Source organism: Alnus glutinosa, chromosome 10 (assembly GCF_958979055.1).
Source record: "Alnus glutinosa chromosome 10, dhAlnGlut1.1, whole genome shotgun sequence".
Taxonomy (NCBI): Eukaryota; Viridiplantae; Streptophyta; class Magnoliopsida; order Fagales; family Betulaceae; genus Alnus; species Alnus glutinosa.
This window is the reverse complement of record NC_084895.1, coordinates 18258668-18277640: the sequence shown is the minus strand read 5'-3', so window position 1 is coordinate 18277640 and position 18973 is coordinate 18258668. Positions and strand designations below refer to the sequence as shown.

The 18973-nt window shown below is 33.5% G+C and overlaps 1 protein-coding gene across 3 annotated transcripts; it reads left to right on the top strand.

The window, feature by feature from the left end:
• The first annotated feature begins 6122 nt into the window (after positions 1-6122).
• LOC133879999 (putative expansin-B2) lies at positions 6123-18412 on the top strand. 3 transcript variants are annotated; one of them, XM_062318843.1, is made up of 6 exons: positions 6123-6621; positions 10691-10883; positions 16623-16742; positions 16846-16958; positions 17080-17267; positions 17913-18412. In XM_062318843.1, the coding sequence occupies exons 2-6, from the start codon at positions 10838-10840 to the stop codon at positions 18244-18246; spliced, it is 801 nt and encodes a 266-aa protein (XP_062174827.1). In that variant the 5' UTR covers positions 6123-6621; positions 10691-10837; the 3' UTR covers positions 18247-18412. The 3 variants fall into 3 exon arrangements, with proteins under 3 accessions (XP_062174827.1, XP_062174828.1, XP_062174826.1); XM_062318844.1 differs by having other exon boundaries at positions 10682-10883; XM_062318842.1 differs by lacking the exons at positions 6123-6621; positions 10691-10883 and having other exon boundaries at positions 16526-16742.
• The last annotated feature ends 561 nt before the right edge of the window (positions 18413-18973 follow it).

The window sequence follows — 18973 nt, the reverse complement described above, 5'->3', positions numbered from 1 at the left end:
AGTTTTATTTGTGTGACTTGATCAATCGTTGAAGTATAGTTTAAGGAGGAGCCCTAAGCTAAAGGAGTCCAATGAAGACCCCTTCAGACAAGAGGTCGGATTGGGAAGCGTTCATGTATAGGTACGTGCCAAAGTTAGTGGTACGACTACTGCATCGGGTTTGGCTGCCCCGAAGTGGTTTTTCTCTTGATAAGAGTTTCCACTTCGTCTACAAAATATTTGTCTCTTTTAAATTCTCCATTTAATATTTTATTGCACAATTGATCACACACACACACATTAATTACGAGTCTTTATTTTTTTTCAAATGAAAATTCCATGTTAAAGAGTACTCAGGGAGAATAGCAGCAGGTGCCAGAAAGTGGTAGCAATGATAAGCAGGTGGTGCAAGTGGAGCTAGAGAATTTTGTGCAGCAAAACACTTATCAGGGTACAGAGCCCTCTACTTCAGGTGCTAAGGAGCAGCACACTTTAGCCACAGACAGACCTAGGCACACTATCAGGCCACCAATGTAGCGCCCCAGATTTTAAGACATAAGATTTAATGTCTTAAATTAGATTTAAGACCTATTAATAAGGCAAAAGAATAAATATGAATATTTATGAAAATAAATATTCATTGATTAAAAAAAACCGTTTATAGTTTCAATTCAATAAACAGACCTTAAACTTTGAAACAATAGAAACAGGGTCAAACGAACTCCGTTTTGGTCGATTCAAAAGCCAGAACGTTCGTCTCGAATTCCTCTAGCTATCCTCTAAATTTCATAATTTTTAGACTTGATTAATGACATGAAAACACCTGTGAAAAATAATACCTCTGTTTTGGACGAAAATCCAAATATAATATCATTTAATACTTTCCTTTGGTTGGACAACTGATCACCCACTTCCTCTGATTTGTGCACTCATCACCACAAGTGATGCCCTTGTCCCACATCCAGAATGCCCAGCTTTCATGTTGATACCCAAGAATTAGTAATCCAAAAGAATTTAGTTAAAGGTTTATTCATTAGTTTATAGGATAGATGCTTATTCCCTCATGATGAGTCTTGTGTGCCTTGTAGAGCCCCACATCCACGTTCTCTGCACTTAGTGCTTCTTGCTGCCCACACCTGGATTAGCAGCCCTTGGATCAGTTTTGATCCAAGGCATCCCAGCCATCCAATTGTGCATAAAAGGAGAAGCTCACTTCTAGTTCCTGCACTCATCCCCACTCTTCTTCTTCCTCTCTTCTTTCTCTGCAAGTCACTCTCTCCTTATGACTTTCACTTGGCCAAACAGCAGTTGTCCAACACCTTTTGCTGTATTTTTCTACCAGAAAACAGAGGGGGAAAAGCTTCCCCTCTCTACTCTTCTTACTTGGCCAATACCCAGAAGATAGAAAGAAAACCAAAAACTTTGACTGACCAGAACTAAGTCATAACAAACTCGGATTGAGTCGAACGAAAAAGAGAAAGTGTTTGTCTTGAAGTTTTCTATCTACCCTCAAAATTTTACATCAATCGGAGTAGGTTTGACCATCTAAAAGTAGGTTGGAGTAAGCTGCCCTCCATTTGGACGGAAATCCTGAATTCAAATAGATAGGACTTTTTGGTAAGTTGTTAAATAAGACTTTAATTTATTTTATATATAATTTCCATGTTACTTGTCTTATGAGTTGTGTAAAGACCCAATAAGCTTAAGAGATAAAAGAATTAAAATAAAAAGTAATATAAACAGCTTTTACATTTTATGTCCTCATGATTTCATGAGTTGATCGGATTTACTCTTATTGTCTTTATGATATATTTTAACCCTTTAAGTTCATATTTGGTGGTATTGGTCATATAGCCTCGTCATCAAATCATGAACCAAGGTTTTAAGATTCTTATAAGTGATCGTCTCAAACATAATGAAGTGATTGATAATAATAAATATAAAGAGATGAGTGTCTATAAACAATGATTTGTTTGTTAGATAATTAATATATATATATATATATATATATATATATATATATATATATATATATATGTATATATATATATATATATATATATATATATATGTATATATATATATATATATATATATATATATGTATATATATATATATGGATGGATTTATATGCAGAAAAGAAGGCTAAGGAACTACACTAAGGAGAGTAAGTATCTTTATACTTACTGAAGACGAAGCTAGTGGATTTTTTTCATAATATTGTGTTTACTGCGTTATTTAATTTGTTTGTGCATGTGAATTTACATGTTTTATATTTTAATTAAACTGATTAATAACAAAGCTGGTGAATGCAGCGGGGGGCGAAGGTATTGCCAGTGGGATCGTGGGTTCCTATAAAGATAATAATAAGCAAATGTTGTAATCGTAGGTTTACAGGCCAGCTAGGACCTTAGGTTCCTAGTCCCAGATAAAATAAGCTTTAAGTGAGAGTTGGCTAATACAGCGGGGGGTGAAGGTATTGCCAGCTGGGACCATAGGTTCCCACAACACGTTAATCTGGACCGTTGGTTCCATCACGAGAGGAGTGCAAAAGATGATAATTAAACCTTGCATATAAAACTGTCCTATTATTATTTTTATGGTTATGTATATTTTCAATCTATGACTGTGATTAGCTACCATGGATCATATATTGCATATACACGTGATTATAAAGTCATATCTGCATTATGTTGCATTTATTAAATAAATCAGCATTCATTATATTATTGGAAACAGTGGACTCACTTAGGGTATTTTGTGTTTTTTGTTTCTATATATATATGTATATTGGTGCAGGTTTTTATAGATGAAGATTAGAGCTCAAGAGGTTTTAAAGATAAGGGCACATAGATTGTATTTTGTTTGTAGTCTTCTGTGTTTATAACATTTTATGTTGAGAAGATTGCTAAAATTCCATCTATTCTTTTGTGTCACTATTGACACCTATTTCCATATATTTGTTCTAAGTATTTTCTATTGAATGTCTAGAAGTATTTTAGTTAGAAGCTCTGTTATGTTAGTTAAATCCAAATCAGTTCGATGTATTATATTCCACTGCCAAATCTTAACTCTGATGATATTGTAGTAATGTCACGTGGAAATCGTAAAAATTTTCACTTACGCTTTTTGTAAAAGCAGGGCGTTACAACCAGTTAGGTATGGTTTCGAAGACATGGCTTCTTATGCTCTTGTTATTAGTAGCGGAGATCCTACTGCTTTTCAAGAGCCAGTCAATAGACAGGAGAAAAGTAGATGGGTGGGTGCTTTGGCTGAAGAGATGGAGTCCTTGCACAAGAATCAAACGTTGGATTTGGTGGAGCTTCCAGAGAGAAAGAGGGCGATAGGGTGCAAGTGGGCGTTCAAGAAGAAGGAAGCAGTATTAGAAAAAATGGGGAGAAAAGTTCAAGCCTCGCTTAGTAGCAAAGGGCTACTCACAGCAGAAAGGGGTTGACTACGAGGAAATATTTTCCCTAATGGTCAGGCATACTTCCATCAGAGGAGTTTTGGCGTTGGTAGCACATTTGGACATGGCATTGGAGCAAATGGATGTGAAGACAACTTTTCTCCATGGCGATTTGGAGGAGCACATTTACATGGAGCAGCCATAAAGGTTCAGTCAACCTGGACAGCAGCATTTAGTTTGTAAACTGAAAAAGTCATTTATTGGGTTAAAGCAGTCTCCAAGGCAGTGGTACAAGAGGTTTGACTCCTACATGGTCAAGATTGCCTACAGCAAATGTGAGTATGACTATTGTGTGTATGTGAGGAGCCTTGATGATGACTCATATATTTTTCTGTTACTGTACGTGGATGATATGCTTATCGCAGCTAGAAGTATGAAAGAAGTCAACAAGCTGAAGGCCTTGTTGAGCAAAGAATTCGACATGAAGGATTTAGGCGCAGCCAAGCAGGTTCTTGGGATGGAGATCTACAGGGACAGGGATGCTAGGAAATTGGGGCTATCCCAGGTCGGCTATGTGAAGAAGGTGCTAGAGAGGTTTAGCATGGAGAATGTGAAACCGATGAGTACACCTTTGGCAAGTCATTTTCATTTGTCTACCTCACAATGTCCAAAGATAGTTGAAGAAACTGAAGACATGTCTAAGGTCTCATATGCCAATGCAGTGGGGTGTCTAATGTATGCTATGGTATGTTCTAGGCCAGATTTGGCTCAAGCAGTCAGTGTGGTGAGCAAATTCATGGCAAATCCAGGGAAACAATATTGAGATGCAGTCAAGTGGATTTTTAGGTACTTGAGGGGTACTACAAACTATGGCATCACTTTTGCCAGACTGAAGAGTGATGTGTCAGTTGTGGGGCATGTAGATGCAGACTATGCAGGGGATTTGGATGACAGGAGGTCGACTACAGGTTATGTGTAGTCGACTCTTGCCGGAGGACCTATTTGTTGGAGATCCATGATCCAGTCTATTGTTGCGATGTCCACAACTGAGGCGGAGTACATGGCGGCGGCTGAGGCTGCTAAGGAAGCTTTGTGGCTCAGAGGGTTAGTCAGAGAGCTAGGTGTTCAGCAAGGTGGAGTTTAGTTATACTGTGACAGTCAAAGTGCCATTTATTTGGCGAAGAACCAGGTGTATCATGCAGAACCAAACATATAGATCAAAGGTTTCACAAGACCAAAGAATTGGTTTCTACAAGTGATTTGTTACTTGAGAAGATCCACAATTTTTAGAATGCAGCAGAAATGTTGACGAAGCCCGTTACCGTGACTTGATAGATGTCTCCATGTGGTAGAAAGGAGATGGGAGGAGGCGTCATCCCCAACTTACCAGTTCCAGGTGGAGGTACGATACTTGTTTATCTTCAAGGTGGCGAATATTCATATTCGCAGGTGATTGTCCAAACGGCTCAGAGGAGTTTCCGAACGGTTCAAGAGACAGCAACCACAGGGAGTTCATGTTCTCTTAGGTGTTTGGATAGTTCAGCGGACACCTAGACCCGAGAGCATCTGTTCGATGTGGTCTTTCAACAGGAAAGTGGTGGTTGCAAACACGGAAGACCTAATGTAGCAGTTTGGATGCTAAGTTGTTGTCGTCTAGATGCGCGTCTGGAGAAACGCAATTAGTGCCTAGGGAACTAGGGTTCTTTGGGGGCTACAGGGATTACTATATATATGTTGTATTGTAACTCAGAACTATTGAGATATTGAATATAGCTGCACTCACTCCTGTGGACGTAGGCAAATTGCCGAACCATGTAAATGATGTGTCTTTCTCTCTCTTTTATCTTCTTCTTCTTCTTATATTACGCATCATTGGTGTGTGCACGATACCATCTGATCACAACATAAACAACTCTCAATTGAAATAAAAGTTTCTTGAAGCCAAATATTCACATAAGAAGCTTATAAACCTAACTAGGAGATAATATTTCCTTTTTCTAATCTAAAAAGCCACTTAACTTTTTTTTGACTTATCTTACAATCATAAGATACTATTTTATAACAGCTCTCATTTACGGAAAACTTTCATTAAGTCAATGTTGTACAACATAGCATTTTGTGTTACTTAAGCAATGAATCAATACATTTTCCCTATCCACAGTAAGTCATGTATCTTTCTATAATCTAGTCGATCTATTCTATATGCTTCAAATGTCTCTTCATAGTTTGCAAAACTCCTTTATCTTTTGTAATTTTTCTATTCTATACATGTAGGCTTTTGAGTAGTATCTTTAATATAAAGTGTGTTTTTGTATAATTCAAATTTGATCTATTTTTATATGACGTGTTTACCATGCTTTCTAAGCTAATATTTCGAAACCTTTTGAATGGGTGCACTGATATAATATTATCATAATTATCTAATCATCCATCTTTACTTGTTTATTGAAAATAAATTAACTCATGCAAGTATACTTTAGTTTTGCAAAAAGTCACATGTTAGCATAAATATTGTCTTCAACCTTTTACTATAACCAAAAGTCACTTTACTATAAAAATGTCATATTTCTTAAAATAAGAAGTATTAAAAAAACTCTTTTTAGAATAAAATTACTTTAAGAATAAGTCAATTCAAAACTATTAAAACTTTTGGCCTAATCAAAAGTCACTTCACTTACATATAAATGTAATCGTTTAAGCCATATTATAATTTTGAGTTGAACTTAAAATAAGAAACTTTCTAAAGAAAAAAAAATATGGTTATGAAATGTGTCAGAAAACTTATGTTGGTGATCACAAAATTGTATATCCTTATTCTCTTTAGTGTGCAAGCCAATAACATTGCCCCAACCTCATTCACTCTTTCTTCACCTCCCATATTGCCTCCTTATTCCTCTGAACTTGATTTTGGAGAATTGCATTTGTGCCTTGCACATGTAGTTGGTCAGTGTGCTAGAATTAAAAGCACGTGGCCATTTCCTGACAAACGATATGAATTTTGTATAGATAAATCTTTTGCAGTGTGCTTCACTGAAACCCGAGTTTTTGACCCATTTAATTTTCATATCCTTGGAAATTGCCTCAAAGTCAATTGCGAGCCAAAAGTGAGAATTAATGTCGAACATCGTGGAAGTGCCCGTTATGTTAGTTGTTTATTGGATTGCTTTTATCAGCATGTCACCAACCCCAATTATGTCATTTATAGGCAGAATCGTTGAGTTTCAACTTTGATGAGGTAAAACTTCATAACTACTCTCTTTATATGTCTTTCATTTAATTGAAGCAATGCACATCAAGATCGTATTGAAGTTTTAGGTTATTCTACCTTGTAGATTTCTCAAATCTCAACCATGATTTTCAAATTAAATGGCTTAGATTTCATCATATTGGTATCTTTTTCTTTTAAAGTATTATACATGCTAAGCTAGTGAATCTTTAGTTGATAGAGGTGATAAACACTGATATGACAAACTCTAAACCATTATTTGAACATATTTGTTGAAATTTGAAAACAGTTACATCAATAATGCTAGAAGCCACTCTTGTGTCTCTCCAAGAATGGTGGCTTTTAAAATCATCATTGAACTTGTGATTGATCACTATTGAATTTTGATCAAGCAGTGATTAAAAAAGCTGCATCATTCTTAGAGGGATAAAAGAAAAATTCTAGAATTACTCAAGTTTACATGATATATTACCCTAGGAATTACAAAATTGTAGTAAAAGGTTCATTATTGTTAAAATATTAATGAAGTGATTAAATTTACCTCGTCCTATCTGTTTAAGCTTTTAGGATAAATGATGATTTAACATTGTATCTGACCCAAAGGTCCTAAGTTTGAACCTTGTCTCCGTCATTTACCTCCAATTTGAATCAAATATTCCACGTGTTGGGCTTCACCTATTGAAAGGAAGTCTGAGCCCACACGTGAGGGGGAGAATTAAAATATTGATTAAGTGAATAAATTTACCTCTTCTTATCAGTGTAAGCTTTTGGGATAATTGGTAATTTAACATTTATAAATTATATATTTTCATTTGCAACAAAACACTAAATATTGATTCTTTTATATCAATCTTAACGTGTATTAAAAGTTGCTATTTATACTCCTTTGCTAATGTATGGAATATTTGATTAGTAATTTAGATACCTAAAGTAATACCAGATAAATTTTCGTCATTACCATTATCACCTCTATTTTATTTACTTTTCAAAAGATTGTTACAATATTTGTATTGATCTAGTTTTCTTTGAAACACATGTATAAATTGCCAAAAAAAAAAAAATGGTAAACTAAAGTGCTACAAAAACCAAAAAAAAAAAAAAAAAAAAAAAAAAAAAAAAAGACAAGATAGTAACGAATTTCTCATTTTAGTGAGCTCCAATAATAGAAATCTTTTAAAAAATGTAGGAAAAAAACTTTTCAAAAATTAAATTACAGGATAGTAATTAATGTCAAGGAAATTACTTCTTTGTTACCCCTAAGGGTGGGACTAAGCCCATGGGTCAATTGTTGATGGTCTTTGACAATCGAATAAATCAATGTCAACAGATGAAAATTTCCTACGAATTGATTATCCACATCAATTCGTAGTAGTTTTTAGTCAGTTTGTAGTGGGTGGTGGTTGGAATGCAAGATCTCACAATTGCCATTAGATTGGAAAAAGATCTTGCACCCTACCACTAGTTTTGGTGGTAGGGCCACTAGATCAATGTGGGTTCTCGAATATGCCATCAACTAAATGGCATGGGTTGGTTGGCTCAAGCACCCTTGTCAATGTTTTTTTTTTTTTTTTTTGTTACCGACCATCACTATACTAACAGGTGAAAAACAACCATTTTGTGTGAGTTTATATTGTTTTCTTAGGTTGGGTTATGCAATGGTTATCATGCCCACCCCTAAATTGTGTCGTCTACTATTATTTTTTGTAACACCACAACAATTTTCAAGCATATGTAAATACCATGAGGCGCTACTTCTATGCTTTTACATTAAACTCGCAACAGAATATCCTTTAAAATTTGTATTTCTTTTAAATTGGAGACATCATTCAAAAAATTCACTAGAGCACTAAAACATCTTAGCTTGTTCACATTTATAATCAAATATTTACATTAACTATTTTACTTACAACCTTAACTAAACATCATAATCCATTAACTCTTACATCAACCATGCTTATGCAACAATATGGAAACCTATTAAAGTGTGAACTTGAAAGTGATATTTTAGCAAGCATGAGTACTTTAATAAACGATAAATGTTTATATTCTTAGAAGAATGAAATGTTTTGTGATTTATATGTTGTGAATGCTAAATTTTCAAATGAATAGCAGTTTATATAGACGATCATCTCGCCCTATTGATTAGATGTTACTTTGCACACTGGATCCAAATGCTATTTTTGACCAACATAACCACCTATGTCACCAGTTACGGGTATCGCTAGTTGAGTGACTTACCCGAGGTCTAACTTGATCTATAAACTAAGGGATAACTCACTATGTGCAATGCCTGTGGCATCGTTGTTTTACTAGAGGTCCCATGGGACTCGCAAACATCACCATAAGAGGGTCGTGGGTACAGGTGGAGCTTGTGGTGGAGAGTTAAAACCAATTTCATATACATGTATTTATACATATACTTATGTAGGATCTGGCTTGTGTGTTGTAGTTAAAACTACAGCACACATGCTGTAAAAAAATGAATGGTTCAGATTTTACTAAATAATTAAAGGGTTCAGAGCTGTTCCAAGATTTTTGTCCACGTCTCTTCCTTCTATCATTGCTTCTCCTTCATTTTCTCCACTGTTGCCAAATGAAAGTCATACACCAGTGGTAAGTCTTGTAATAAGGCGTTGCTCGGGGACATGGTCCATCCAATAATGGTTTCACCGGTTCTAAGAGTCAAATATCCGACGAACCAACGATCAACGGAGCCGGCTGTGTCAGTCAAGACCCAAGGAAGCCCGTTGTGTATTGTCCCAAGGGCTGGACCATTATTTCCTGTTGAAGTTGAAAGTTGAAACCACTAACCCTTCTTCACAGCACGACATGACGCTATTGAGATTGGATTGGTTTCTAATGGCATATCATCAACTCCCATGGAGATGTTTATCACATCAACGCCATCTGCAAAATTTCTTCAAAAGTCTGGACCTCAGTCCAAGACTTTTCAAAAGCTTGAAGAGTCTCTCTCTCAAGACACAATTTTTTACCTCCTTAAAATAGTCTAATCCTCTGTTCTTTCACTTCCTCTCTGCATTTTTCAGTCTTAACCCGAAATTTTGTGATTGTTAGAGTTGATGAAGGCAAGAACATGGTCCAAGGCCGTTAAGAGTCACAAAATTTCAAACTTTTTTCCACAAAATCTCATGCCCATATGGTGGTTCTTTGCAAAATCTAATCTTTTTTTTAAATCATTTTCTTTGGGCTTTGCTGGTGTGGACGACGATGGACAGAAGAGAGAGAAGTTTTACGGAGGAGAAAATGAAGGAGAAGCGGTGATAGAGGGAAGAGATGTGGACTTTTATCTTGGAACATATCTAAACCCTTCAATTATTTAGTTAAATTTGAGCCATCACTTTTTTTTAACAGCACGTGTGTTGTAGTTAAAACTACAGCACACAAAGCCCAATCCTCTTATGAACACCAAAATGATTATCTATCTTACTTTTTTGTTGAGAATTCTTTATGCTTGTAACATATATATTATAATCAATGACGGAGGGAGGGGGGCTGGCAGGGGCCATACCCCAAATTCTAAAAAAAATTAAAAAATATAAGGTAAAAAATAAAAATTTAGCCTATTGGCCTTACCAAGAAAAGTTTTTGGCCATTGGCCCCAGCCTATAAAAACTTCTGGCTCTATCCCTGATTATAATAAAATGTTTTATAAACAGATGGGTTCACTACATACTTAAGCTTTCTCGTGCGACTTTTAGTGGTGGTAGTAGTTAAAAAAGAAGAAAAAAAAACACAAAAATAACCAAGTTTTCCTCTATAAATCTCACTTTGAGGAATAATTGTGGCATCCCTGGTTAATAATCAATCAATTAAGTTAGGGTCCTTACAGTTAATGAATCGTAATTCATATATTCAAATGTCTTATATCATTATATCAGTCTTGTAGTTTATCTTATAGTTTTCAAATGTTCGTTATTCGATCACTCTGTAATTGTATATATAGACGAGTAATATAAGGAGCTGGTATTTATTGGAGTTTAAAAGAGGCAAATACAGAACTATGTTTCAATGGATAAGGATTTACTGCAATTCGCTAATTGAATTGTAGCCAATTCAGGTAGTCCACACATAAAGAAAAGGTGAGGGCCCATGTACCTGATTCTTTGACCGAATTGCAATCAATTTGAATAGTTTCTGCATAGAGAACAAGTGTGAGCTGTGAGGTTTACTTGTCCCAAACAGCCTAGGGCCCAAGACCCTCTATATGAGAGCTGCAAGGGAATTGGCTGCAAGTCCCATCCTTCAATTTGGTATTTTCTTCTTCTTTTTTTTTTTTTATTTTTTTTTTTAATTTTTTTTTTTGCTTATTTGAGGCAATTAGATGTTTTATCTTTCTTATTTATTATTTTCTCTCTTCCTAAATTCTCTTTTCTATCTTAGATTCATAATTTTTACTACTATCATATATTATTAAAACACTCTTAATTCTATTTTGCGTTAAATTAATAATAATAAAAAAAAAAAAAAAAAAAAAACGTGAATGGCATATGCTTTACAGTAATATTTCAAACAATAGTAGGTATTTAGACGTAAATGATATTATGATTGTTATCAAGCCCCACTCTTTCCAAGAAAAACCCAGACCTTTAAAATTTCAGGAAAAATATATCAATCAACCACCAAGGGATATCAATCTTGTCTTTCGTCGTGTCCATTAATTGATGTCGTGTTCTGTGATTCAACGAGAATAGATTTAATTATTGTATTAAGAGTAAATATGGTTTATAAATTATATTTTTGTTTAAAGAATTACCTATAATCACGCAAATTTATTCCTCCAACAAAAATATATGGCTTGATTTTTTTGTATTTTATTTTATTATTTTTTATTATATTCAAAATTACAAATATTGAGAAAATTTAAAATTATGTTTAGATAGTTTAGACAACTTGAAACAAAATTAGAAAAACTTGAATAAAATTTGAATTTATAAAATTCACCCAAAGATGTTTTCTAAAAATAATAAAATATAATTGAAAAACATGGTTACCCAAACATGCCTATAATTACGCAATAATAGTTTAATAGCAAAACCATCAAAAATTAAAGCGCCTGCTGAGTACTGAGGAACCATGCAACATAAGTACTCGAATCACCTTGAGATCACCCATCAACATTTAATTTTGAGAAAGAGGGCAGAGGTAGAGAGCTACATGCGGATGCCGTTATTTGTAATATTCGCAGTCGTATCTACAAAATGTGGATATCACTTTTAAATATCCGCATGATGTTTTTACTAACTGTATCCGAGTGATTATTAAATATGGCTATTATTTGCTATATGCATCTTATATAATGAGTCTATTTTAGTCTTTTAGACATTCTTTGAGTCTCTATTAGAGCCTATTGTAAACGATTTTTAAAGTAATTTAGGCTGATTTTTAGTAGTGTTTTGGGGTTGTTTTAATATTTTTTTTATTTTTTTTAATTTTTAAGAGCCTTAATCTTTTGAAAATATATTGATTCCACATTACTTTTACATTTTTGCTCAAATATTACACGAGAAATTAACACAGCCAACTAAATCAATGTAAACATAACATATATCTATTCCAAAACGATGTCATTTTGGTGAATTTATTAAATACAATATAATAATTTTTTTTTTATATATATTATATATAAAGGTTATACGGATACGGTTATCTGGATGCGGTTAATAACCGTATCCGCATACTCTAAAATCGCTATTCGCATCCACATATGTAGATACTAATTTTTACTAACCGCATCCGCATGTGCGGGTAGGGAATAGCAGGCTTTGAATATCCACCCGCATGTACACTCCTAGGTGGAGGTAGGGCTAGTTTGTAATTTTTGACACAAACTAAACACGAAATTACCGGATTAGGATCATTAAGGGTATGACCGTTAAATTAAACGGGTCAAATAATAATTGTCCTATATAATCTCATATCCCATATCTCGACACGATCCAAATCCAACACGTGACTACAATGACAACAAACTCTCACAAGTTTCTTCCATAATCCTAAAGCAAAAGCACCGGAAGAAGATGGATCAACTCCCAATCCCTTGCATTTAAAGAAGACTAGTTAAAACTCTAGTCTTGAAAGATATTGGCTAGACTTGTGACCTGTAGATTTTGTATTCAACTTTTTAACATAAACCATATTGTACGTAGTTTGAAAAAGATTACATGTTAATCATGACAATAAGTTGAATGTTCTTACAAGAAATTGAGGCTCAGAAAATCAATTTGTAATGAAAAATGTGTAAATAAGGTCATGGCATTTAAAATTTTAAATGACATGAAACATATATACTATCAAATCAAATCAGTAAATTTTAATATGAACCATAAAATAGATTTTATCTCTATTTAACTTGAAATATGTTAATGACTAATATTATCTCTAAAACATTAATGAATGCTTCCTTCTTTTCTGGATAAATGTATTTTGAATCATACTACGTACACTTCCGGTCTACTCTCATTCCATTGGACTAAGATGATCGTACTCATCCGTTCTTAAATTTTATTTTATTTTTAATAAGAGTTTATCCAAAGATTAATAGGGGCCAGACACTACATGTCAGCTCAATATTTAACTTTACTCATGTATTTTTTGTCTCTGCATTTTCTTTCACCCACTAACAATTTGTCCATTTGCTGGTTTTCTTTCTCTTTTTATTTTTCCTCCTGTGAAAGTGATGGCCATGTGCAGCCTCAGTCACCAAATTGGGAATTTATAGATTTCTCTGTCTCTCCTATCTCACCATGAAAGTGATGACCATGTCTTCAGCCTCGGCCGGCATACTCAATTTAAGGACCATTTTCCACCGTTGGATGGTCCTTCCTTTTCTAAATCAGAGCAAAAGTCAACTATCTGTTGGTGAAGTACCTACATGCCTTACGTATGTAAGTACCTACATGTCTACATTCCCCGACATCATTATAAATACGTAGAAAAAAAGGCCTGCACAAAACCCCAATCCTTGGCAAACATTGCGTGCCGTTGTTTTTCAACAATGTGGGACTCCCACGTGCGAGATGGATGTTTTCCTGCCGTTGGATCAGCGAAGAATGAGATCTTCAACGGCTAATAACCGTCATTAACGGCATCATCAACGAACATGTCTCGCTTTCAATCAAGACCGCAAATCTTTCGTGACGTTAATAAAGTATCTCCTTGAAAAGGGGGTGATTGCCCAAAAAAAAACAAAGACCCAAATACAAAGCTAATTTGGTCGGTCCATACTCTAAATTCCGGATTGAATGTGGGACCCTCGAAGCATGTGGGTCTACTGTTTCTGTGGGCCCGCCAAGATGTCATAACCGTCCTAGTTGGCAACCGTTTTCTAGTTGATGCAACGTTCGTGCAAAACGTGACCAATGAAGTTGTAGTTTATTCGGTGGCGTAGAGAAATGGTTTTGACTTTGATGGGAGTAATTAAATTTAGCTAATTATAGGAAAAGAATAGGGAAAAGCAAATATATTCTTCAAATTATTATTTAATTATCAATTTTTTTTTAAACTATTAATTGTGTCAATGTCTTTCCTTAAACTACCAAAACATATAACTGTATTCTCTAAACAAAAAGATAAAAATGATCATAAATTTTTTTCAATAAGACAAAAATGTATTTATAAATTCAAAAAAATAAAAATAAAACTAAAAAAATAACTTTTTTAAAAAAGAAATTTTTAAAGATTTAAGGAAAAAAAACTTTTTTAAAAAAAAAAAAAAAAAAGAAAGAAACCCGTTTTTATTTTTTATTTTATTCTTAATTTTTTTCGTTTTTTTCTTTTTTTTTTTTTGTATGACTTTTTGTTATTTTAGATTTTTTTAAATAACTTTTTTAGTTTTTTTTTTTTTCCAAATTTTATAATTTTTATGAATGACATTTTTATCATTAAGGGAGATATTAACATTTTTCAGTAATTTAGGGGGAAAGATTGACACAATTAATAGTTTGGAAGGAGAGACATTAACAATAAGATTGTAGTTTGGTTACATGTACTTTTTCCAAAAGATAATAATAATAATGAAAATACTCAAAGATACGGAATTAAAATTGAAACATAGAAAACATAGAACTTGCACCGCACACCGATGGATGGGTTCAACATTACTTTGTTAACTTATCACTTATTGCAAAAAGTAATGTTAACTTATTACTTATTACAAAAACTTAAGCTTATAGAATGAGGTAAATTTAATCATTAAATGATCAATACTTTAACACTCTCCCTTATGTGTAATCTCAAAATTCATTTTAATAGGTGAGACCCAAGACGTAGAATATTTAATTAAAATAAGAGGTAAATGATAAAAATCAATATTAGAACTCAGGACATTTGGCTCTAATATCTTATTACATTACCACTTATCCAAAAAGTTCAAACTTATAGGAAGATATAAATAAAATTATTAAATTAATACTTTAACATATATAGTTCAGCTTCATTTATCCCCTTCAACTCAATTTGCATTGAGTTTCTAATTTTTTTTTTCCGCATATATATAATTGATTAGAAGATAGAAGAATTAGTGAATTACTTATCTAGAAGCTTGAATTTCACTTTTACAAACTTGATGGTTCGTACTTAAGTTATAAACGACGTTTTTAACATTTTGGATTTAGATGGCCGGGATCTATAGAACCTGTTGGTATTTTTTTGATTCAAATTAATACCCAAAAGCATTATGATTTTCATTGAAGCAGTACGGTGGCGGATTTTGAACATTGTCCAAGAGTTTTTTGAAAACTGTCATTGATATCATGTTAAAATATTAAAAGGAATAATGCTAAGAATTACATTTTGTTTTGCAACTATTTCACGATACTGATGTGACGATCAACTGATTTTTGGATCAGTCCTAATTAAAAAAAAGAAAAGAAAAAAAGAGGTCAATGATTGGTTAATTAGTATTGCTACATCATCATTAATGTGGTAATTGTAAAATTAAAAAAAGGCATATCAACATTTATGGTGCATGCTTCGGTCTTAAAGTTATAAATCCACCGTTATGAACTTGTTTGACAATATATTCAATATAAGTAATATAAATCCCATGACAATGAATGATCAGATTCTAATTATATAATTAGATTAATTATAATATTATCTGAAAAGGAAATAATACAATTTAAATATAAAAAGAAATCCTATAGATTCTAATGATCATCTCATACACTCTCATTTTGTCTTTAATTAGTGAATTGAATATTGTTTACTTGTTATTCACTTCACCATCAAAGTCTTTAATTTTAGAGTGACCGAACTGCGTTACCCCAGAGAATGCGTTGGATTTCATTAGGAACATCAATTGAATTTCAATTTCAGAAAAGAAAGATGTTTTGATCAAGTAAAAACTTGTCTTTGTTCCACAAATGAAGATTTTAGAAGTCGATAAAACGTACAATCAATCGAATCAAAGTGCTATCACCGTATACATGATATAAAATTTCAGAAAAGAATTTAATATATATATGTTGAAATTTCAACGTTTTATCATATATATTGCATTCAATGAATCTTAATTAAGCCAAGTGATCCAGGCATGATACATTGCTGAAGTCATGGCATTTCTATGATAAGGAATAGCCCATATATATCCTTGTATTTTACCCGACCATGTTGCACCATGATATGAATTCAATACGTGAATTAAGGAAATCAGGAAATGTCAACATATATATATATATATATATATATATATATATATATATATATATATATATATATATATATCTCAATATAAAAATGTTGGCCTGCAGTACCTTAAGAAAATTAATGAAACTCAAATGCTCTCGTAGTGACACGTGGCATGTTATAATAGGATGTATTGAGAAATCAAGCACTGATCTTCTTCTATAAATACTACTCGGTCATTTACCTCATAATTTAAGCCACTGAATCAACTAGCTGTGACTTGATCAGTACTGTGACAATGGCTCTTGTAGTTCTTGAAAAATCATTCTCTCTATTTACTCTCATAGCTCTTTCTTCTCTTCTAGTGAACCCTAGCTCTTGCTTCAATCCCAAGCTTCTTAATGTCTCAAAGATTCAATCTAGTTCTGGTTGGTCACCCGCCGGTGCAACATGGTATGGAAGCCCCACTGGTGCCGGGAGTGATGGTAATGGAGAAAGAGATTATCTTCCTCATATATATCCATACAAAATTTATACAAAAATATTTGCTGTAAAATGTGCTAAAATTTTCATGTCTTGCCTATGTAGGGGGTGCTTGTGGATATGGGAGTACAGTAGAGCAAGCCCCATTCTCTTCAATGATATCTGCCGGAGGCCCTTCTTTATACGAGTCCGGCAAAGGATGTGGAGCTTGTTACGAGGTGCACCACCTTCTTCGTCTTTTTTTTTTTTTTTTTTTTTTTTATCGTTTTGAGTAATATTATTTAGTAGATTGTTATACAACTAATTGTTTTTTTTGTTGGTTTATCAATAATCATGCAGGTGAAGTGCACAGGAAATGCAGCATGCTCAGGAAACCCGGTGAGGGTAGTTATCACCGACGAGTGTCCGGGGTGCACTTCAGAGTCAAGTCATTTTGATTTGAGTGGGACTGCTTTTGGAGCCATGGCAGTTTCTGGTCAGGCTGATCAACTACGCAATGCTGGAGTTCTGCAGATTCAATATAGAAGGTAATTGCGTATGAGTAGGGGGCAATTAAGGTGGGTGCAGTGAATACAATACATTTGGTTATGCATGTGTGACAAAATTCTTCATTATTGTCAAAAGTCTTATTCTTGGTTTTAAAAGTCTAGATTTGGGCACGAGATTATTAGTCTATTTCAAATATTTTGACTATAAAATTATCGTATTAAGATTATTATCAGTACTTCTTTACTTCAAAAAATTAAATTAAGGGAACTTTACTTACACTTCGATCGGAAGTCTCACGGGTTATGTAATGTTAACCGGCATTTTGGACATTTTGACCTCTTCCATTAGAATTTACTTCTAAATCCCAACAAAAATATAAAATTAAAATGTGCTAAAAAAAAATACTAGCGTTAAACCGTAAGGGGCGTGTGGGTGCAAAGAAAAGAATACATTTGGTCAAGTTACTGGCATAAAGTGTGACATAATTATAATATTGTTCATTATTATTGTCAAAAGTCTTTTATTCTTGTTTTTAAAGTCTAGATTTGGACACGAGACTAATTATTGCTCAATTTCAAATATTTTGACATGAGATTAATTCTTGAGTTAAAATAATGAAATTAAATTTCTTGTCATTAATTGTCACTTTTTTCAACATTTTGTTTTTTTGTCACATATTTCAGAGTGGAGTGCAACTATCCTGGTGTGTCAATAGCCTTTCACGTCGATGCTGGCTCCAATCCCAACTACTTTGCTTCCCTAATCGAATACGAGGATGGCGATGGCAGCCTTGGTTCAGTCGACCTCAAACAGGCCCTTGACTCGGCCTCATGGCTTCCCATGCAGCAGTCCTGGGGTGCTGTTTGGAAGCTTGATGCTGGCTCCACGTTGCAGGCTCCTTTCTCTATCCGCCTAACCTCGCTTGACTCCGGCAGCACCGTCGACGCTAACAACGTGATCCCTGCCGGCTGGCAACCCGGAAAAACTTATCGATCTGTTGTCAACTTTCAAACCTAAACACTATATGTTAGTGTTTGGTTCTTAGCAAAAATATATGTAGTTTTACTGCTGAAGATGAATTGAAGTCCGCTGAGCTACTGCCTATGGACTTTAATTTGCTTTGTCTTCATACAACTACTATATATATATGAATTATTTAGAGTTACGTATTGTGGAAAACAAATGATCTGACTCTTTTTCTTCTTTCACGAATCTTTCATCTTTTCCACGTCTATCATATCTATTGACTATCATAAATAAATAAATAAGAGTAATGCTATACAAAAGATTCGTATTATTTTTTATTATCTTGTAATTAAATATGACAAGACTTTTGCACGCTCTTACAGATTTGATTAGGACCAAAAATAAGGCAATTTGAAGATTAGTTAATTACCATCCTATAATATTTTCTTCAAGCTAGGTTGAATATCATTTTAAAAATAAATTTGTTTTACAACAAAAATAAATGATTCTATAGTATGATTGCACACTATTAAGATGTTAATTAAATAATTAAACTTATATTTTATTATTAATTTCAATTTATAACTAAAATTTAACGAAAAGATGGAAGAATAATAAAATTGCATATAGTACAATGGGAAAACTTTAGTTATAACCCCTTATCTTTCAACACTTTTGTAATTAAGTAGTCAAACTTTAGAAAGTGTCAATTTAAGGTATCCATATTTCAAATTTCTTTTTTTTTTTTTAATTTCAACTTTTCATTAGAATTTTCCGT

Excerpts from the sequence above, each read along its gene's own strand:
- LOC133879999 (XM_062318842.1), top strand. The coding sequence starts at position 16,556 with ATGGCTCTTGTAGTTCTTGAAAAATCATTCTCTCTATTTACTCTCATA. Across the intron at positions 16,743-16,845 it reads CACTGGTGCCGGGAGTGATG|GGGGTGCTTGTGGATATGGG; the intron begins GTAATGGAGAAA and ends TTGCCTATGTAG. Across the intron at positions 16,959-17,079 it reads GATGTGGAGCTTGTTACGAG|GTGAAGTGCACAGGAAATGC; the intron begins GTGCACCACCTT and ends ATAATCATGCAG.